We start from the raw sequence: 23,995 nt of genomic DNA on the forward strand, positions 1-23,995 counted from the left end.
CTTCTTGGAATCTGACATTGGCACTCAGCTAGGTTTCTCCTTGAATCTATATATGAAGTATTATAACATTTGAAAGAAATAAAAAAATAGTTGGCTAATTAAGCTTAAAGTACAAAACTGGTCGTAAACAAAATAAGAGATGATGAAATATTTGAACAGCCTTGACTTCTATGATATATCGGTCATTCTAGGTAATTCTCACATGATTAACTTTACCAGGCCATAAACCTATACCCAATAGTCACTGTGGTTCTCAATAAAAGTCTAAAACTTGAATTCCTATGAAATACAGTGTCCTAATATAAGCTCAGTTATAACTGGAACAAAGTTGTTAAGCCCCAACAATCAATAAAATTCTATAAAATATTTGAACTTTAGAATGTGCTGTCCGCACTTTTGATATGATTAAAAATTACCAAAATAAGTTGGTAATTTGTAGATAGAGTTCTCAATTGATACCATAAAATATGTTATAATTTTTTACCCCTCATGTCTGTCTTCAGTATACCACTGGGGCACTTTACAATAATAACGTATACATGAAATGATAAAAAATATATGTGGGTCAGTATAAACATATAGCACAAGGGATCAAGCTCCGATTCTGGAATTCCGGGGGCGCAAATTTCAAATAAAAATTAAAAACACTTATTTTCATTCTTTTTTCACGAGAATTGCTGCTATCATTTCGTTATTAGCTATAGTTATCACATATATCATTCTTATTGGACCATCTGTTCTCGTTCTCTCCATTTTGAAGAATTTTGATGACAGTTTTCAATGTTCCCTCCAAAAAAGTGATGATATCGACCGGAAGTTGCGCAACAACTTTCGGAAGGCGCTGCACAATAGCAACAAAAGATACGTAAAGTCCCGATTTACACCGAAAGTATCATCACCGCAGTAAATATTTTTAGCGCAAAATTTGAAAAAAATATGGCTGAGATCGTTTCTTGGTGAGTAATCCTCAATTATTCGCCTTATGCGTGACCAGAAAATAACCAAATGTTTTCCATAATTAGGAGAGGCCTTTTCTCTGTACAATTTCATCTTACGTTTCAATAAGGCATCCCGATAGTACAGATAATTCAGTGCGGGCCTGTCAAGGTGTTGCGCAACTTCTTTTCTTTTTTCCAAAAATGGTTTTCTTTTTATAAAGTTCTGTAAAAAAATTCCGCTTCTTTTAAAACTTCTTTTTGGTCAAATATTGTCAAACCATATCATATTTGTTGCATATATTCAGTAGTTTTTCTCCCTCCCTTTTCCATTTTGCCCTTGAACAAATCATATCTCCAGTTATTTTATGTTTTTTTTTAACTTCCTGACATATGGTTTTTTTTTGTTTATCGTAATTATAGTTTTTTTTTTTTTTTTTTTTCATTTCATGTAATTTTACGTTTTGTTTTTATTTCATGTAATCTTATGAGGTATTTTTTGATTTCCTGCAATTTTATGGGTTTTTTGTTTACAGTAATGTTATGTTGTTTTTTTTTAATTTTCATTATTTTTTGCTTTTTCATTATCCCTCTCATTCTGCTTTTTTATGGTTGTAGTTTTATTTATTCTTTCTTAATTTCCTGTAATTTCTTGTTTTTCATTTATTTTAATTTTTGTAATTTTACATATTTGTATCCCTTTAATTTGGTGGGTGTGTTTATTTTCTGTATTTTTATGCATTATTTCACTTCTTTATTTTTGTTTTTTTAATTTCCTGTTATTGAAGTTTTTTTTGATTTCCTGTAACGGTAGCTTCGTATATTTCCTGTTATCAAATTTCATGTTCTTTATTTCCTGTAATTTGATGAGTTTTTTCACTTCCTGTAATTTTGGTTTTTTCTTATTTCCTGTAATGTTATGGGTGTTTTTCATTTATTGTAAATTCATGTTTTTTTCTGTTGTTTTTTGTTTTTCATTTATTATTATTTCCTGTAATTTCAATATTTTTTTTTTATTTCCTGTAATATTATGGATTTTTTCTATTTCCTGTAATTTTACATATTTTTATTGCTTTTGATTTTTTTTTTTTTTTTTTATATTTCCTAATTTTTTTTTTAATTTCCTTTTATTTTATGATTTTTTAAAATGTTCTTTTATTCCATGGTTTTAAAATTTCCTGTAATAAAATTTTTATTTTTATTTCCAGATTTTTATTTCTATTTCTTGTAATTTGATGGGTTTTTATTTCTGTAATATCATAGGTGTTGTTTTTTTATTTCCTGTAATTTTGGTTTTTTCTTATTTCCTATAATGCTATGGGTGTGTTTTTCATTTCCTGTAATTTTGTTTTTTTCTTATTTCCTATAATGCTATGGGTGTGTTTTTCATTTCCTGTAATTTGATTTTTTTTTAATTTTCTGATACGTGATGCTTTTTTTTATTTTCTGTAATTTTACGTTTTTTAATTTCCAGTCATTTGTATTTTTTTTTATTTACTGTAACTGTATGTTTTTTAATTTCCGTTAATTTTACTGTTTTCATTTTTTTTTTATTTCCTATAATTTTATGGATTTGTTCATTGCCTGTAATTTAAGACATCTTTCATACGAAATAAAAATAATAAATCGCTTTAAAATTGCCACATAACACATATTTGTTTCTAATGTTTTCTATGATATTTAATAGTTGTTCAAAAAAAGACGATTTGTCAGTGTTGGGTCCATACAGTGTTGTCAAAGTTAGTTTCTCCTCCTGAATTTATATATCTAAAGCTAGCATATTACCATTATCATCTCTTCTTATCTGTAAGACTTTGTATTAAAACATAATTATTAGAGAATATTCGAAGGAGTCCTCCTCGAGTTGGAATTACAAGAGTTAAAAATATTATCCAATCCCCAGTTAGAATGAATGACATTTTCTTAATCATCTGTACAATGGGTGTCTTGAATGCAGTAAATATTATATTTAAAAAAAAAAAAAATAAATTGATATATCAAAGACTCTGGCATTTGACAGATACATGTATGTATAATCTTTAACCTATCTTGTATTGACGCCAGACGCAAAACTTCGCCGATAAAAACATGTAAATTATTTTATTGTTTATCAGCATTAGGTATAACAACAAGGTCAATTTATCTCCCTGTTTATTGGCCGTGTATCACCAAGCCGAGTGACTCCCCTGTCGTCAAAACAATCCTCTTTAAACTTAGTAACAGCCTTGAGTTCAAACCACATATCAAGGGATCGTCACTAACAGTAGGCCGGCAGCCCTGGGCAGTCTGGAATCTGGACATTCTGGCAGCGCTACCAGATTCCAGACTGTTCATTTACTTCAATAATTTTATCATCAAAATTTTCCTCATAAAACCGTTTGGTGTAATATCAAATATTTTTATGCTCAAAATGAACTAAAATGCAGGAAACTGCATCTAGAATATTCAATTTTTTCCTTAGTGTTGGGGTAAGGGGCTGGTGGGACAATGCCCCCATATCCCCCAGGAGGGGCTTCACCATTGGCAGCCCAGGTTGCCTCATTTCAAACTCTAGCAGCCAGGCAGTCTGTCGAGGTGAATAAGTGTGTGTGAACCCCTGGAGGGATAACTCTGGAGGGGGCCATTTGCCCCATATTTTCCAAAATGGCCCACCAAATTTCACATATTTTTTCAATTGTCTATCTTTTTGCCCATGCGATTTCTGAAATTTTGTCAAAATGGCCCAAGATTTTTGGGTCCAGGGTGAACCCTGCCTGTGTATCAGCTGGTTTCCCTTAACAAACCAAAATTCTCTGAAAATGTTTTTTTTCGAATTTGACTGAATAAACTATCTAATCCTGATAACAACGCTGTAAGGTTTATTTTAATTATATACCAGGGAACATCGTGACCTTGCCTGTTGTCAAAACAATTCCTAAAATATACTTCTTGAAATCTTATTTGGCTCTCGACCAGGTTTCTCCTTGAATCTATATATGAAGGATTACGACATTTGGAAGAAAGTCAAAAATCATTAGGCTTGATATAAGCTTAAAGTCCAAAATTGATTGTAAACAAAATAAAACAACAAAAGATTTGAACAGCCTTGACTTCTACGGTATACATCAGTCATTTTAGGTGCGCCCCATGTGATCAAAGACTGATTATAAAAGACTTCTCTAAACTGGATTTGTATCATATATCAATCTATTAAATTTCAACAACAGAAATTGTAGAACAAAGTCAAAAAAGCAGAAAACAACCATGAAAACAAATTTAAACAGCCTTATGATCATTTTTATTTTTATATATATGGCTACACAGCTGTCACAAAATGGTTCACAAATCATTATTCGGGCTTACTGGACCTTTAGCAACCAGCAAATGCCTTTAATGACTCCATGGAGAGCATGCAGCCGGAGCTGCCATTTAAGCAATGAACAGTGGTTTTAATGTTGTTATTGTCGATATGGCAGCAAGATGTATGGTGGGCAAATGGCATGGGAACCCAGCAAGATGTATGGTGGGCAAATGTAGCATGGAACCCTAACGGGTTCCCATGCCATTTGCCCACCATACATCTTGCTGCCATTTCGACTATAACAACATTAAAACCACTGTTCAATACTTATATTTACATTGTCTTACCATTTTCGTCAACTTTGAAAAAACTAAACCAACACAAAAAAAAATCCCGCCTTTTTTAATGTCACATTACCCACTGGGTGTTATAGCCTGAGGCACTGGGTGTTATAGGCGTATGGTGGCAACTGCCTCTTAGCATTGTGTCAAATGGGAAATGCGGAGCTAATGTAAATTTCTTAGCGTTAACATCTTAGACATGTCATTTCTTGCACTTATATCCTGCCCTACCACATACTCATTTACAGCCGATTTGCCAGCTGGAATACAACGGAGTAAAGTATCTTGTTCAAGGATACAACACAGTACTAATATGCCCGGACTAAGAGCTTCAGCGACCCTGCTTCCTACCACTAGACCACTGTGCAGGGGACACTCAGGGACGAGTGAATATTGGTTCAGGTTAGTGAAAGTTAGTGCGTTAGTTAGCTACTCGTCCCGAGTACTCTTACTGTTAATATCAGTGATAATCACAAGTAATTAAGGTTAATGAAAAAACAACAACAAATACATGTACATTAAAATCTGAAGAAAAATATGCCATTTTTTTTGTAATTTAGATCAAATGTTAATGACTTTGGGCAAAATTGTCAGAAGATTTGGACTTGGACTACCGCTACATAAACTCATGTATATATATATATATGCACTTTGTACATATACATTGTGAACAATCATATAAAGAACTACATATATACATGTAATAACAAGTACTAATTGTAATGGGAAACCATTACAGATGTCCCCCCAAACGCCTCCGCAGTCGCACAATTATGTTCGGCATCCCACAAAATTCCTATATACCAAATTTCATTGAAATCGAACAACATCTTAATTTAGACCTATCAGAGGTCAGGAAATGGCGGCCATTTCATTAAAAAGTGAAAGTGAGGTTACAAGATTGACCAGTGTCCCATGATGTACCTACGTACCAAATTTCATCAAAATCAGACAATATGTAAATTTAGACCAATCAGAGGCCAGGAAATGGCGGCCATTTTGTTAAAATGTGGAAGTGAGGCTAAGGGAGTGACTGGTGTCCCATGATGTACCTACGTACCAAATTTCATCAAAATCAGACAATATGTAAATTTAGACCAATCAGAGGCCAGGAAATGGCGGCCATTTTGTTAAAATGTGGAAGTGAGGCTAAGGGAGTCACTGATGTCCCATGATGTACCTACATACCAACTTTCATTAAAATCAGACAATATCTAAATTTGGACCAATCAGTGGCCAGGAAATGGCGGCCATTTTGTTAAAATGTGGAAGTGAGGTTACGGGAGTCACTGATGTCCCATGATGTACCTACATACCAAATTTCATTAAAATCTGACAATATCTAAATTTGTACAAATCAGAAGCCTCAATTTCGTTTCCATGGCAACGGACGGTTTCGTAAGTGGTACCTTTGTGTTCGCCTTCCCTCAATACCCCTATGTACCAATTTTCAGCTTAATCCGACAACATCTAAATTTCGACCAATGACAGGCCACCATTTCATTACCATGGCAACAAATCTTTTCGGAAATGTTACCACGTTATTCGGCATCCCTAAAAACCCCTATATACACCAATTTTCACTGAAATCAGAGACCGAAATCTAAAAACAGGAAGTGGGCTCTGGCGGCCATCTTGGATGTACGATCGCAAAAAAAACACCTGGTTGCACACCCCCATACACTAACGAGTATGTCTGTAAAGGTTGATGATGATCCGCCCAGTAGTCCATGAGAAAATTGTTGGAAACCTCCGCGGCGGAAGAAAGTGGAAGAAATAAGAATAATTAAATAAGTATTTATATAATAATCCGAATTTTTATGTTAATGACGGTAGCGACTAAACAACAACTGTTCTGAATACATATAGACAAAATTAGATGATCTGACCACACGGGAACCTTGTACGATGTTTACTTGCCGAAATATACGCAATTTAATTCCAATCCAAACCGCCACACAGCTTCAGGTCGCCATCTTTGCTCAAATCAAAGCATCTGGGCGTTTGAAAGAGTCAGTACTGCAAAGCTTCTAAACGATCTTGTGATAAAAATTTTAAGATTATAATAGAAAAGAAATGTGAATTTTAGAATAATTTGATTTCAATTACTTATGCTTTAGGTTAGCAAATCGTAGCAATTATTTACGATGAAACTTTAATGTTGCACTAAATACTGATCACAATATTTTTATTTAGACATTTTTTTATTTCTTCCATTTCATTTCATTTCAAGTGTTGATTTAGATTTCCCAATAAATTCGCGGGAAATGAATTTTATGACGTAACCGGAAGCCCACATGCTATTAGAACGTGACCCGGAAAACATGCATGACGATAATAAAAACAGAAGATGATTGAACATTATACCGGATTATTTTCGCATTTTTTGAGACACCAATGTGCTAAAATACAACGGAAGGTAACACTGATTTTGTTCATAGCTATATATCGTATCAAGTAAAACGAACAGTTATTGCGTAAATAGCAGCATGTGCTTCACCTAGTTGGGCTAGACCTACTTTCGTTTTACAGTTTACAGATATGGTCGTATAAATAATTCATCTTCTCAACCATAGTCGATCTAATTGCTTATCCGCGGGATTTTTCTATTAAGAATATTTGTACTTCTCATGTACAGTGCATCTTTGTTTAAAATTGACTGGTCTGCAGGTCTGATCTGACTACCCTCAGCTGACCCTGACCCCAGGGTCACGTTACTATCGAGTATCGTATCCCTTTGTAAACACTTCATAATAAATATCTGTATCTACGGCAGATTCGTCTGTATTACTACAAATGTCTACCTACTGGCAGAGACGTGTATATGATATACACGTCTCTGCTTCTGGGACGTTGTGTCTCCACCGGGGTACCCCCCTGTATTGACTTCATAATTCTGTTTACCCACAGGGACTTGATAATTAGTTACAGTCTACATGTATTTGAACAACCCCACCCCCCCCACGTTTTGGGGGGCTAGATTAAAATTTGGCAAAAATGACATCCCCAGTGGTCAGAATTCGAAGGGGGGGGGGGGGGGGGGAACCCTATGACTCTAGCTCATACAATTTATTGTAACCTGTCTTTGTACTCTATGACTCATAACCTGTCACAGGTTAACTGGGAATGAGTTACTGGGTATTAAAAAACAGACATACATGTACATGTATCAAGTGTGTCACAGGTTATAAGTCAGAGGTAAACAGACATGTAACAGGAGAAAGAGAAAACTTAGTAGTGAGACCAGGGTTCAAACCCAGCACCCTCCAAATACTAGACAGACACGTGCACTCTAACACTGAGCTACATGTACCTGGTCGCCGATGATCAACCCAGTCCAGTTCCGCAACATTCCTCCCTCCTTTTATCAAATCTTCACCTCCCAAAGACAACAGGTTCGGATATCCTGTTGCTTTAGCATCCTCCCAATGCTTTAAACAAGGATTTGCAAGCTCGCTAAATATGTAACTGGAGAAAGATAGTAGCCAGACAGGGGTTCGAACCCGAGACCCTGCAAACTCTAGACGTACACTTTACCACTGAGCTATCTGGTTGCTGGTGCATTAGTAATAATAATAATAAGAAGAAGAAACGGAGCAAAAACAATATGTCCCCCCACTTCGTTTGGGGGACATAATTACCTCAAAATTTAAAACAGTGAAGTGTGTTGTTTTGAGTAATTTCATTTATATCCGATATTCAAGTTACTGCACGTACAAACTTCTCTTAAAATCATTGACCTTAAGTAAATGGTAGAAAAAAATACTGATTAAGACGGGTTAATTGATGATTTGGACAAGTTCATGTCACTGATCCTTTGTCTAGTGACCATGTTTTAAAAAAATATTCAGACTCCTGAAACCGCCTGAAAAAATACAGCATGCATATATAACTGCCAATAGCTGTTCTGTGTGTAAGCTGTGTATCTATCAAGGCTTTTTACAACATTTTCAAACCATTGAAATATTGTACACCGAGCATATGTATTAAATTGTCTTATCATTTCAAATCATAGTGGATACATATATAGCTACCAGGGATTAATCTAGAATTTAGGGGAAACTACCCTTTTTGGACAATAGCTAGAGGGGAAAATCAGTTCTGAAAAGGGGAAATTTAAACATCACAAAGTTTCAGTTTTTTGCTTTAATAACACATTTTCCAAGTAAAAACAGCAATTAATTAATTAGGAAAGCAAATCTGGAGTATTTGGGAATATTATTGCCATGAAAATGAGGGAAAATACAATATTTCAGTGAATTTAACAGAAGTCTGAGGGGAAAAATGGAACAAAATTCTAAGGGGAAACTACCCATAAACGGTAGTAAAAAATCCCTAGTGATCCCTGACTACATAGTATTGACACTGTCTCTGATCTATGATAGATGATGAATTGATGACATAATCAAACACCAGGTGCCGGACAACAAAGTTATTAAAAAGCTGCATCATGTTTTCTGTTGATTATCTTGTTGGCAAATCAGTTTTTTATACAAGGCCAATACTTTATATAAATGGTGCATCGATTCACTGAAAAATTGGGCACTTGATCGCTGCACAAGGAGCTCAAGGTCAAGCTCAAATTGGCCATTGCTGTTCACCGATTGCGAAAATATATATATATATATTAAGCTCAAGAACAAACAAAGCTTACTGGAAAGGCATGTATGAGTTAATGACAGGTTTATATTATATAGGTGACCTTTATATACAGGTTTATATTATATAGGTGACCTTTATACATATACAGGTTTATATTATATAGGTGACCTTTATATACAGGTTTATATTATATAGGTGACCTTTATATACAGGTTTATATTATATAGGTGACCTTTATATACAGGTTTATATTATATAGGTGACCTTTATATACAGGTTTATATTATATAGGTGACCTTTAAATTTTATATACAGGTTAACATTATATGTGACCTTTTTAGGCAGGTTTACATTACAAAGGTGACCTTTATAGACAAGTCTATAGTATCCAGGTGACCTATATATATATAGGCAGGTTAATAACATGATAGGCCTTTAGGATTTTAGACTTAAAAACAATTTTAAATGCAAATTCTTACCTGTGAAGGTCAAATTTGGCGTATTTCTTCCAGTCGGCTCTGTTGCTTTCATACGAGGTCATCAGCTCTTTCACATACTCCACATTGACCTTGTCATCTTCAAATACTTTGTGTAGTGCTTTGATGAGGTCTTCCAGAGTACGCGGGACGTCAATCTTAGTGGTATCACAGAACCGTGATTCCATTGTGTCGGTTTCCATGGTGACCGGATTCCTTCGTATTGTGGCTTCTAAAGAGCGACTGTATACAACTGTCTGTAATTAGATTATAATGAATGTGTTTATTGGCCAAAGCGATTATGATTTTTTTTTTAGAATCTTTCTTGATATGAAATTAAGGCTGATGAAAATTTCAAGTTGAAAAAATAAAGAGGAATTTTTCACCAAAGAGTTTGAACGAGCTCCAGACAGCCTTAATATCGTGAGGTCTAGCTAGCTAATAAGCACCGGAACTGGACATTTTACATGAATAGTTCGTACTAAAATAGGAATCAGATGTAAGAAAAATATATAGAAATTGAATGGCTTGTATGACAAAATATCAAAATATTCTGTCATGTGTGATGTGTGAAATATGTTATACATCTGTATTACATTCCATAGGAAACGAATCAATTTTCTTTTTTTTGCATTTTGATGTGAACAAAAGTGAAATTAAAAACACCGAAAAATTAATAATGTCAAAAAGTGCGGAAATCAGTAACATAATTCATAATGTCAACCCATTTGTGCCGTTACACCACGTCAACTTAAAAGGACTGGTCAATGCAGTTTAAGCGTTTCTGCTGTTATCGGAGAATCAGTGTATGAAAAGCTAATGTCAAGTGAGGATTTTGTCAAAAACTAAACTGAATATTTCAGAACTACTGCATAATAACCCATTTATCTATCTTCACTTCAACTGGAAAAATCAGCAAGTTTCAATGAGGTGAATACAAAGGTTTTTGCTCTGACTTGTCAAAAACGAAAAACTTATATTTTCACAATCTGATTAAAATGGCTAAGTTTACTACATATATGTATACTATGTCTGAGAATCTGAAGGTGCTCCTATCAGGATCATGTACGATCAGGTGACCTTTCAATAATATAATAGCTAATTATCACATTGCTGCTGGCAAGATCTGTCCAGCACTTCAATATTCCTAGGCCTCTTGACGGTACACTTAGTCATAATAAAATCCAAATAATCAAACAGATGTAAAACAATATGGCGTTGATCCTGACGCCCAGAAAAATCAAACAGATTTTGTAATTTGTGTAATTACCATGCCGTTTTGCCTTTGGTTAATCATTGACACATGCAGATGTAACGTCAGTTCAAACGTTTTATGACCTACTCGAAAAACTTCAGAACTGTCTTTATCACTTCATTTAAATCTGCCATATCTTTGTCGCATCTTTTTGCTAACCAAAATGTAACCAAAGCCTTTGGAAAGCTTATCTATGAATAGCTTATATGAATGAGCTTTCATTGTTGAGGGGGTGATCACCTGAACATGAATGACCCTGATCGGAGCACCTTCAGATGTTCACTCAGACATATAGTAGGTAGTAAACCTAGCCATGTAACAGCTGATTTTAATCAGATTGTATCTTTTATATTTTTGCTGCAAAATCTGATACATGTATTTTCACTGTTCATGCATGATCACCACTGCAGTGAGCGAAAACAAAAGTTTTTCCAGTTCAATAAATTTCCCTGGCAAAAATGCAATAACCAAATATTCAATAGATTATGGTATTTTATATTATTATTATATTATTATTATAAAATCTTCATTTTGAAAGGCAAGAGCATTATGACTAAGTGCACCCTACCAGAGCAGGGTTTTTTCTTGGGACTTTTCGGGGTCGTTAATGGGCCCCATTCCCAATTGGAATTACGTGTATTTTATTTGACAGCCAAATTCCCAAAATTTGCAGTTTACTCATGAACAAATCTTTCCCAATTCACCAATTTTCTTCCCAAAATGAGACAAAAAGGCCCCGTACCAAATCAGTGAGAAAAAGCACTGCAGAGATTCTAACTCTATAAAACTTTAAATTTTTGATGTTGAATATTTAATTGAAAACTATAACGTTACCTCTTTTGCTTAGTCGTAAAAACAACCTTTGTTTGAATTGAATAGCTGTTTTTTTTTTGACAAATTTCTTGGTTTTAACACCTTCTGAAGAACAGCGATTTTGAACCCTTTGAATCAGCGATAACTAACACATTACAAATGATACCAACATACATTTAATTATAATAATTTCAAAAGTCAAATCATCTTTTTTGTAGGGAAATCTTAATCTTCAAAACACATATATTGTGACTTATCCCGCCAATTTTAAAACAAAAAGAATCACATCTTATTTTAGGAAGACCATGGCTAGTCTCAGGAAAGGCTAATCTCGAATCGTCAAAAGAGAAAAACTGTTCCCAAGGCAGATATGGGTCACGCTCACTACGTATACCAAAATAGATCACCAATCTGCATACTGGCCTAGTGTTCGAGATGTATATCATGAGAATCGTTCATGACATGATGTGAGGTCATAATGTCAGATAGTGATACCCATGTCTGGCGCTGAAGATAAAGTTGTAGGGGATCGCTAACATAAACCATGCGTATCTAGACTTTATACATGCTTTTAGAGAAAAAAGCTACTAGTCTAAATTGGATTATATAAGCACGATGGTAAACAAGTAATATTTTATGTAAGTTTGCATTTCACTCATGCACCGAAGCATGGCGAAACATAATACCAACGTAACCTTGATTTTCGAGAAATGTTTCCGGAACACGGAACATGTTACCATCAAAATTGATAAATATCCACACATCATCTTATTCGTCTTCCATCGAGAAAAAAACTCACCTATCTCCTTTGGTTTTCTGTCTTTCTTGTTAACATAAATTCCAAAATCCAAGCAGGAATTTTTTCGCACTCCTTATCGTTGTTGATGTAAACACATGTATGACGTCTGGGAACTTCGGGTTCTCTCTAGACCGGTCGTTTAATTAAGGGTCAAGGTCATCGAACTAGCCTATAGTCCGTTTCCGAAATGTTATATGCTCTATGCTTCATGAGATTTAACCTCTAACTATGGAATGCCGGAGCCCCGTTCGATTTGCACTCTTCTAAGAAGAGAAGCCTTCTAAGAAGATCGTATTCCGTTATATGTAAATCGAGTAAACCGGGAGAATAAAACAAAAAATAAGCAAGTTTTTAAGTTTTCTCAAACACGATGACACAAACATGTGCATGTATGTGTTATAAATCCTTCTCTAGTGAAACTCATCACTCGCACACTTAAAACATGGTCGCCGCCATCTTGGAAGATAAATCGTGAGATGATGTAATTTTAGTGTGGTATCTTTGCTTCTAAATATTTGAAATCCTGTCAATAAAATTTTGCTACTTTAGTCAGTGTTAATAATTGATTGACTGACAAGTTAAGAGTATCTTTTGATTGACTGACAGGTTTAGTGTATATTTGTATTGACAAGTTTAGTGTATCTTTGTAATGACAGGTTTAGGGTATCTTTGTATTGACTGACAGGTTTAGTGTATCTTTGTATTGACTGACAGGTCTAGTATATCTTTGTATCGACTGACAGGTTTAGTATATCTTAAGATTGACTGACAGGTTTAGTATATATTTGTATTGACTGACAGGTTTAGTGTATCTTTGTATTGACTGACAGGTTTAGTATATCTTAAGATTGACTGACAGGTTTAGTATATCTTTACATTGACTGACAGGTTTAGTATATCTTTGTATTGACTGACAGGTTTAGTGTATCTTTGTATTGACTGACAGGTTTAGTATATCTTTCAAATGACTGACAGGTTTAGTGTATTTTTGTATTGACTGACAGGTTTAGTATATCTTTGTATTGACTGACAGGTTTAGTGTATCTTTGGATTGACTGACAGGTTTAGTATATCTTTGTATTGACTGACAGGTTTAGTGTAACTTTGGATTGACTGACAGGTTTAGTATATCTTTGTATTGACTGGAAGGTTTAGTGTATCTTTGTATTGACTGACAGGTTTAGTGTATCCTTGGTATTGACTGACAGGTTTAGTGTATCTTTGGATTGACTGACAGGTTTAGTATATCTTTGTATTGACTGACAGGTTTAGTGTATCTTTGTATTGACTGACAGGTTTAGTGTATCTTTGGAATGGCTGACAGGTTTAGTGTATCTTTGTATTGACAGACAGGTTTAGTATATCTTTGTATTGACTGACAGGTTTAGTGTATATTTGTATTGACTGACAGGTTTAGTGTATCTTTGTATTGACTGACAGGTTTAGTGTATCTTTGTATTGACAGAGAGGTTTAGTATATCTTTGTATTGACTGACAGGTTTAGTGTATCTTTGTATTGACTGACAGATTTAGTATATCTTTGTATTGACTGACAGGTTTAGTGTATATTTGTATTGACTGACAGGTTTAGTGTATCTTTGGAATGACTGACAGGTTTAGTGTATCTTTGTATTGACAGACAGGTTTAGTATATCTTTGTATTGACTGACAGGTTTAGTGTTTCTTTGGATTAACTGAAAGGTTTAGTGTATCTTTGGATTGACTGACAGGTTAAGTGTATCTTTGGATTGACTGACAGGTTTAGTGAAACTTTGGAATGACTGAAAGGTTTAGTGTATCTTTGTATTGACTGACAGGTTTAGTATATCTTTGTATTGACTGATAGGTTTAGTGTATCTTTGTATTGACTGATAGGTTTAGTATATCTTTGGATTGACTAACAGGTTTAGTATATCTTTGTATTGACTAACAGGTTTAGTGTATCTTTTTATTGACTTACAGGTTTAGTGTATCTTTGTATTGACTGACCGGTTTAGTGTTTCTTTGGATTAACTGACAGGTTTAGTATATCTTTGGAATGACTGACAGGTTTAGTCCTTCTTTGAATTAACTGACAGGTTTAGTATATCTTTGTATTGACTGACCGGTTTAGTGTATCTTTGTATTGACTGACAGTTTTAATGTATCTTTGTATTAACTGACAGGTTGAGTATATTTTTGGTTTGACTGACAGGTTTAGTATATCTTTGTATTGACTGACAGGTTTAGTGTATCTTTGTATTGACTGACTGGTATAGTGTATCTTTGGATTGACTGACAGGTTTAGTATATCTTTGGATTAACTGACAGGTTTAGTGTATCTTTGTATTAACTGACAGGTTTAGTGAATCTTTGTATTGACTGACAGGTTTATAGTACATCTATGGATTGACTAACAGGTTTTGTGTATCTTTGTATTGACTGACAGGTTTAGTATATCTTTGTATTGACTGACAGGTTTAGTGTTTCTTTGGATTAACTGACAGGTTTAGTGTTTCTTTGGATTAACTGACAGGTTTAGTGTATCTTTGGATTGACTGACAGGTTTAGTGAAACTTTGGAATGACTGAAAGGTTTAGTGTATCTTTGTATTGACTGACAGGTTTAGTATATCTTTGTATTGACTGACAGGTTAAGTATATCTTTGGATTAACTGACAGGTTTAGTATCTTTGGATTGGCTGACAGGTTTAGTATATCGTTGTATTGACTGATAGGTTTAGTGTATCTTTGTATTGACTGACAGGTTTAGTGTATCTTTGTATTGACTGACAGGTTTGGTATATCTTTGTATTGACTGACAGGTTTAGTGTATCTTTGTATTGACTGACAGGTTTAGTATATCTTTGTATTGATTGACAGGTTTAGTGTATCTTTGTATTGACTGACAGGTTTAGTATATCTTTGGATTGACTGACAAATTTTGTGTATCTTTATATTAACTGACAGGTTTAGTATATCTTTGGATTGACTGACAGGTTTAAGGTATGTTTGTATTGACTGACAGGTTTAGTGTATCTTTGGATTGACTGACAGGTTTAGCTGTATCTTTGGATTGACTGACAGGTTTAGTGTATCTTTGGATTGACTGACAGGTTTAGTGTATCTTTGGATTGACTGACAGGTTAAGTGTATCTTTGGATTGACTGACAGGTTTAGTGAAACTTTGGAATGACTGAAAGGTTTAGTGTATCTTTGTATTGACTGACAGGTTTAGTATATCTTTGTATTGACTGATAGGTTTAGTGTATCTTTGTATTGACTGATAGGTTTAGTATATCTTTGGATTGACTAACAGGTTTAGTATATCTTTGTATTGACTAACAGGTTTAGTGTATCTTTTTATTGACTAACAGGTTTAGTGTATGTTTGTATTGACTGACAAGTTTAGTGTTTCTTTGGATTAACTGACAGGTTTAGTATATCTTTGGAATGACTGACAGGTTTAGTGCTTCTTTGAATTAACTGACAGGTTTAGTATATCTTTTTATTGACCGACCGGTTTAGTGTATCTTTGTATTGACTGACAGTTTTAATGTATCTTTGTATTAACTGACAGGTTGAGTATATTTTTGGTTTGACTGACAGGTTTAGTATATCTTTGTATTGACTGACAGGTTTAGTGTATCTTTGTATTGACTGACTGGTATAGTGTATCTTTGGATTGACTGACAGGTTTAGTATATCTTTGGATTAACTGACAGGTTTAGTGTATCTTTGTATTAACTGACAGGTTTAGTGAATCTTTATATTGACTGAAAGGTTTAGTATATCTTTGTATTGACTGACAGGTTTAGTGTATCTTTGTATTGACTGACTGGTATAGTGTATCTTTGGATTGACTGACAGGTTTAGTATATCTTTGGATTAACTGACAGGTTTAGTGTATCTTTGTATTAACTGACAGGTTTAGTATATCTTTATATTGACCGATAGGTTTAGTGTATCTATGGCTTGACTAACAGGTTTTGTGTATCTTTGTATTGACTGACAGGTTTAGTGTATCTTTGTATTGACTGACAGGTTGAGTGTTTCTTTGGATTAACTGACAGGTTTAGTGTTTCTTTGGATTAACTGACAGGTTTAGTGTATCTTAGGATTGACTGACAGGTTTAGTGAAACTTTGGAATGACTGAAAGGTTTAGTGTATCTTTGTATTGACTGACAGGTTTAGTATATCTTTGTATTGACTGACAGGTTAAGTATATCTTTGGATTGACTGACAGGTTTAGTATCTTTGGATTGGCTGACAGGTTTAGTATATCTTTGTATTGACTGATAGGTTTAGTGTATCTTTGTATTGACTGACAGGTTTAGTGTATCTTTGTATTGACTGAAAGGTTTGGTATATCTTTGTATTGACTGACAGGTTTAGTGTTTCTTTGTATTGACTGACAGGTTTAGTATATCTTTGTATTGATTGACAGGTTTAGTATATCTTTGTATTGACTGACAGGTTTGGTATATCTTTGTATTGACTGACAGGTTTAGTATATCTTTGGATTGACTGACAGGTTTAAGGTATGTTTGTATTGACTGACAGGTTTAGTGTATCTTTGGATTGACTGACAGGTTTAGTGTATCTTTGTATTGACTGACAGGTTTAGTATATCTTTGGATTGACTGACAGGTTTAAGGTATGTTTGGATGGACTGATAGATTTAGTATATCTTTATATTGACTGATAGGTTTAGTATATCTTTGTATTGACCGACAGGTTTAGTATATCTTTGTATTGACTGACAGGTTTAGTATATCTTTGTATTGACTGACAGGTTTGGTATATCTTTGTTTGACTGACAGGTTTAGTGTTTCTTTGTATTGACTGACAGGTTTAGTATATCTTTGTATTGACTGACAGGTTTGGTATATCTTTGTTTGACTGACAGGTTTAGTGTATCTTTGTATTAACTGACAGATTAAGTGTATCTTTGGATTGACTGACAGGTTTAAGGTATGTTTGGATGGACTGATAGATTTAGTATATCTTTATATTGACTGATAGGTTTAGTATATCTTTGTATTGACCGACAGGTTTAGTATATCTTTGTATTGACTGACAGGTTTAGTATATCTTTGTATTGACTGACAGGTTTGGTATATCTTTGTTTGACTGACAGGTTTAGTGTTTCTTTGAATTAACTGACAGGTTTAGTATATCTTTGTATTGACTGACAGGTTTAGTGTATCTTTGTAATGACTGACAGGTTTAGTATATCTTTGTATTGACTGACAGGTTTAGTATATCTTTGTATTGACTGACAGGTTTAGTATATCTTTGTATTGACTGACAGGTTTAGTATATCTTTGGATTGACTGACAAATTTTGTGTATCTTTATATTAACTGACAGGTTTAGTATATCTTTGTATTGACTGACAGGTTTAGTGTATCTTTGTATTGACTGACAGGTTTAGTGTATCTTTGGATTGACTGACAGGTTTAAGGTATGTTTGTATTGACTGACAGGTTTAGTATATCTTTGTATTGACTGACAGGTTTAGTGTATCTTTGTATTGACTGACAGGTTTAGTATATCTTTGGATTGACTGACAGGTTTAAGGTATGTTTGTATTGACTGACAGGTTTAGTGTATCTTTGGATTGACTGACAGGTTTAGTGTATCTTTTGATTGACTGACAGGTTTAGTATATCTTTGTATTGACTGACAGGTTTAGTATCTTTGGATTGACTGACAGGTTTAAGGTATGTTTGGATGGACTGATAGATTTAGTATATCTTTATATTGACTGATAGGTTTAGTATATCTTTGTATTGACCGACAGGTTTAGTATATCTTTGTATTGACTGACAGGTTTAGTATATCTTTGTATTGACTGACAGGTTTAGTATATCTTTGGATTGACTGACAGGTTTAAGGTATGTTTGTATTGACTGACAGGCTTAGTGTATCTTTGGATTGACTGACAGGTTTAGTATATCTTTGTATTGACTGACAGGTTTAGTATATCTTTGGATTGACTGACAAATTTTGTGTATCTTTGGATTGACTGACAGGTTTAAGGTATGTTTGGATGGACTGATAGATTTAGTATATCTTTATATTGACTGATAGGTTTAGTATATCTTTGTATTGACCGACAGGTTTAGTATATCTTTGTATTGACTGACAGGTTTAGTATATCTTTGTATTGACTGACAGGTTTAGTATATCTTTGGATTGACTGACAGGTTTAAGGTATGTTTGTATTGACTGACAGGTTTAGTGTATCTTTGGATTGACTGACAGGTTTAGTGTATCTTTGTATTGACTGACAGGTTTAGTGTATCTTTGTATTGACTGACAGGTTTAGTGTATCTTTGGATTGACTGACAGGTTTAGTGTATCTTTGTATTGACTGACAGGTTTAGTGTATATTTCGATTGACCGACAGGTTTAGTATATCTTTTGATTGACTGACAGGTTTAGTATATCTTTGCATTGATTGACGGGTTTAGTGTATATTTGTATTGACTGACCGGTTTAGTGTATCTTTGGATTGACTGACAGGTTTAGTGTATCTTTGGATTGACTGACAGGTTTAGTATATCTTTGTATTGACTGACAGGTTTAGTGTATCTTTGGATTGACTGACAGGTTTAGTATATCTTTGTATTGACAGACAGGTTTAGTGTATCTATGTATTGACTGACAGGTTTAGTATATCTTTGTCTTGACTGACAGGTTTAGTGTATCTTTGTATTGACAGACAGGTTTAGTGTATCTTTGTATTGACTGACAGGTTTAGTGTATCTTTGGATTGACTGACAAATTTTGTGTATCTTTGTATTAACTGACAGATTAAGTGTATCTTTGGATTGACTGACAGGTTTAAGGTATGTTTGGATGGACTGATAGATTTAGTGTATCTTTATATTGACTGATAGGTTTAGTATATCTTTATATTGACTGATAGGTTTAGTATATCTTTGTATTGACTGACTGGTTTAGTGTATCTTTGTATTGACTGACTGGTAAAGTGAATCTTTGGATTGACTGACAGGTTTAGTGTATCTTTGTATTGACTGACAAATTTTGTGTATCTTTGTATTAACTGACAGATTAAGTGTATCTTTGTATTGACTGACAGGTTGAGTGTATCTTTTTATTGACTGACAGGTTTAGTGTATCTTTGTATTGACTGACAGGTTTAGTGTATCTTTGGATTGACTGACCGGTTTCGTGTATCTTTATATTGACTGACAGGTTTAGTGTATCTTTGTATTGACTGACAGGTTTAGGGTATCTTTGTATTGACTGACAGGTTTAGTATATCTTTGGATTGACTGACAGGTTTAAGGTATGTTTGTATTGACTGACAGGTTTAGTGTATCTTTGGATTGACTGACAGGCTTAGTGTATCTTTGTATTGACTGACAGGTTTAGTGTATCTTTGGATTGACTGAAAGGTTTAGTGTATCTTTGGATTGACTGACAGGTTTAAGGTATGTTTGTATTGACTGACAGGTTTAGTGTATCTTTGGATTAACTGACAGAATTAATGTTTTTTTTGATGGAAGTCTCGTGAAGATCTGGTCTCCTCACAAAACCTCTCCTATCCACCAGATTGAAGTTGCTCAGCGCAAATTTTTGAAATTTTTGTGTTTCAAGGCACACGCCGATTTTAATTCTATGTCTTATGCTGAAACATGTAAGTATTTCAAACTTCCAAGCCTCAAACAAAGGCGAGCATATTTAGTGTTTTTCTTTTCAAATGTGTAAATAGTGTATTTGACTGTCCTTATTTAGTTGAGTATAGTACCTGGACGTAATCTACGATCATCCCGTTTTATTCAGTTTTACTGTCAGAAAAGTCGCATAAATATTAGAAAGTATAGTGTTTTAAACAGGATTCAATGTAATTTTAATTCTTTTGATCTTGCTACAGACTGTGATATGTTTTATTTGTCTCTCACTGGGTTCAAAGTTCGATTACAACATATTTTTTTCCACTAGTTCAATACTTTTGTACATATATGTCTGTGTTACATTCATAACGAACTGTGATATTTTAAACTTATGTTGTAATTGTTATCCATTCTGTAAGTGGACCCTCGGGTCTGTTGAATTGGAAATAAATAAATGAATAAAGAATTTCTCCCAACTGGAATTTTTTCTCGTCTCTCACATTTTGTTTGCTTTGCTTTAAATATTTGTTACATTCTTTGCTCTCAATTTTAGCACAAAATGTAAATTAAAGTGATGGATAATAATCCTATGCTTTTTGTCAAATGTCAGGAATTCCGCATTTTAAACTTCTTCTCAAAAACTGTTGATAGAATTTCAACCAAACTTTGCCAAAATAACCGAGTTGGTATGAGTGAGAAATATGAAGTCAGATATTCTAAGATAGTTTTATCATATTTTCAGTTTTATTTGCAACTTGTAAATAAAAACAAAGACCAAGAAATTCTTAATTGTTCATTTTTAATTGTGATGAGCACACAACAAAAACTTAACACAGATAAAGTAAGTTGTGTGAAGGCTGTTTCTTATCACAGTTCACATGACAGACATGTGATCCCATCATGTCACATGACACATCATGTGATCTCACTGTGTCACAGGACATCCATGTGACCCCATCTAAACCTATCACTACTTTTGTAAATTTATTTTTGAATATTATATAAATATTATAATTATATAATATACCTCAAACTAGACACATAATTTAAGGATATCAACAAAAAGTACATCAGTGTAAATCTTTTATATACTATAACACTGTACAAACTGTATCACATAGTCATTTAATTATCACTCATAACTGTGTGCAGTCTTGGACACAGATATTAATAAATTAGATTTAGTTAAAGGCTGAACCCTGATATTGATTCAGAGTTTATATCACAGTCAAACGGACGGAATCAACAGGGAAAAAATACATCTTAAAACAAATGTAAAATGAATCGTGGAAAAAATAATAATATAAGGCAAATAAATATATAGGATTTAGAAAATAAACGAATGTTTTCAGCTACATGTATGATTTAAACAAGGCACATTTTGAAGATGATAGCAATTTAAGACACTAAAGAAAAACAGGCACAGGACACTCAGAGATCTGTTCTCAGGACAGTCAGCTTTGAAAAAATACCTGAAGTTTCCAAATCTAATGTTTAGTGACTTTTACAAAAATATTTGTATTCCTGTAATCTTTCATTGTTTTTTTATAGACTGAAGTTTTTGTTGTTGAATTATTCCATTAGAAAAATATTTAGGGTTTTTTTTGTATTTTTTTCATTTTAACATTTCTGATTTTTCAAATATGTCTTAAGATTTTCTTAATTTGGCATAAGATTTTCTAAATATGTCTGAAGATTTTCCAAATATGTCTTAAGATTTTCTTTTAGGATTTTCTAAATGTGTCTTAGATTTTCTAAATATGTTCTAAGATTTTCCAAATATGTCTTAAGATTTTCTAAATGTCTTCAAGCTAACAGAGTTACTAATGAGTGAATAACATTATATTTTATTTACACATGAAACAATTGCTTTTATTTACAAACGGAATGTACCATATACATAGACATTTCAAAGTCCTTCATATTATTAAACTTCTTTCAAATGTTTAATACAAAAATAATTTTACTCCATGAAAAAAGTTTTTACACAAATTGTAGCAAATACCATTTACCACAAATAGCACATTAAATTTCCCCATTAAGCGGGTCAGAAAATGTTTTTTTTTTTCACAACATGATGATTTTTGATGAGCCAGTTCTCTATGACAGAGTTATGTCCCTTGTTATTCATTAAGCTGGCACAACAGGGCGGCGCCCTTGGCGATCCAGTAGTCGTTGGAGAACTTGGACGGTAGATGTGTCATCACAACAAAGTTTGTAGAATGACCTGAAATAGACATCAGAAATATACATACTGGGAAACGTGAAAGGACGCCTGCGGTCATCGTCCGAAAAAATCCTGATACATGTCATCATAACTTACAGTAACATATTTGTAAAGAACCCAATCAAAAAACTTAGTCTTTGCTAAATTACAAAAATCTTACTAAAGATTTTCAAAGTAATCAATTCGTACTTATTTCCCTAGCAATACAAAATGTAAAAAAAAAATATGTTGTATAATTTTTCAAAACATTATTTCTATCAATATGTTCCCAAGGATTTCAACTTGGGAAAAAGAGCTACAACAAAGCATTACCTCAAGATTATCTGATTTAATATTTGAATCTGATTTTCTCTCCTTCAGAATAAACATGAAAATAAATTTTGGTTTTCTTTTACTCTATATACCTACCCAGTATCGCAGAGACAATTATCAACTGTGACCTTGACCTACCTGTGATGGAGAGATCACCTATGACCTTGACCTACTTGTGGTGGAGAAATCACCTGTGTCCCTGACTTACATGTGGTGGAGAGAGCACCTGTGACCTTGACGTACCTGTGGTGGAGAGGTCACTTGTGACCTTGATCTACCTGTGATGAAAATCACCTGTTACCTTCAACTCCCTGTGATGGAGAGATCACCTTTGACCTTGACCTTCCTGTGGTGTAGAGGTCATCTATGATCTTCACCAACCTGTGATGGAGAAATCTGACCTTGACCTACCTGTGGTGAGAAGAACACCTGTGACCTTGACCTAAATGTGGTGGGCAGAACACCTGTGACCTTGACCTACCTGTGGTGGAGAGAACACCTGCACGAGCTGATGTTTTGTAGAGTGGAGCTCGATAATCCTCCGGGTCAGGAGAGAAGTCCATCTTAGGCTCCATGTGAATAACAGGAAGAACGCCGTTCATAATGCCAGGGATGGAGTCAACAACCACCATGTCTTCAGTGTCCCAGCGACATCCGTCCATGAACATCCCGTGTACGAGTACACCATCATCAGGTAGTACAATCTGTAACACGAATCATATATGATATCTGTCATAACACATACAGATACAATGTACAGTTACTGACCTTTTTGAGGGAGACATGAACATTTCTTAACCATGGTAACCATGAATGACAACCAAAACATACATGTACAATAGGGAGGATGGGGAGGGGGGACTCTTGGGAATTCTTTTTAAAATGTATTCACTTTTAAACCAAAATTAGACCTCACAATGAGTGCAAATTCTGAAAATTTCTAAAAACTATTTTAGCAAATCAAGAATATGGAGGAGGGTAAATTGTATAAGTCATCAAATGGGAGAAAGAACATCAACTTAAGATGAGTAGATTAGCAATTTATCACACAGTAACAAGGAAGCCAGGTCACATGACAGAAAATCAGACAGTTTGGTTTGGTTTATTTTGTTTAATGTCCTATTAACAGCTAAGATCATTTAAGGACGGCCTCCTGTGCGTGCGTTGTGCATGCGTCTGGTGAGTGTGTGTGTGTTTTGGGAGGCTGCGGTATGTTCGTGTTAAGTCCCCTTGGGATAGGCCGGAACTTTTGCCGATTATACTGCCGGAGACACCTAGCAGGACACCCCACCCGGTCACATTATACTGACAAGGGGCAAACCAGTTGT

General features: G+C 34.2%; 2 protein-coding genes across 4 annotated transcripts in view; both read right to left on the reverse strand.

The window, feature by feature from the left end:
- LOC117315428 (cysteine dioxygenase type 1-like) overlaps positions 1-12,613 on the reverse strand; it is a 33,182-nt gene extending 20,569 nt beyond the window's left edge. The window contains exons 1-2 of the mRNA XM_033869613.1: positions 12,502-12,613; positions 9,638-9,891 (exon numbers count right to left, since the gene is read on the reverse strand). Coding sequence (XP_033725504.1) covers positions 9,638-9,837 — 200 coding nt within the window. The 5' untranslated portion in view covers positions 9,838-9,891; positions 12,502-12,613. The remainder of the gene's footprint in view (positions 1-9,637; positions 9,892-12,501) is intronic.
- Positions 12,614-20,908: 8,295 nt separating this feature from the next.
- LOC117315008 (dynein heavy chain 6, axonemal-like) overlaps positions 20,909-23,995 on the reverse strand; it is a 66,283-nt gene continuing 63,196 nt past the window's right edge. For 2 of the 3 annotated variants that reach the window (XM_033869132.1, XM_033869131.1), the window contains 2 exons: positions 23,149-23,371; positions 22,167-22,355 (listed from right to left, as the gene is read on the reverse strand). In XM_033869132.1, coding sequence (XP_033725023.1) covers positions 22,252-22,355; positions 23,149-23,371 — 327 coding nt within the window. In that variant the 3' untranslated portion in view covers positions 22,167-22,251. Of the gene's footprint in view, positions 22,356-23,148; positions 23,372-23,995 lie in introns of all 3 variants that reach the window. The other variant, XM_033869130.1, reaches the window with a different exon arrangement.

This window comes from Pecten maximus, chromosome 17, assembly GCF_902652985.1.
Source record: "Pecten maximus chromosome 17, xPecMax1.1, whole genome shotgun sequence".
Classification (NCBI taxonomy): domain Eukaryota; kingdom Metazoa; phylum Mollusca; class Bivalvia; order Pectinida; family Pectinidae; genus Pecten; species Pecten maximus.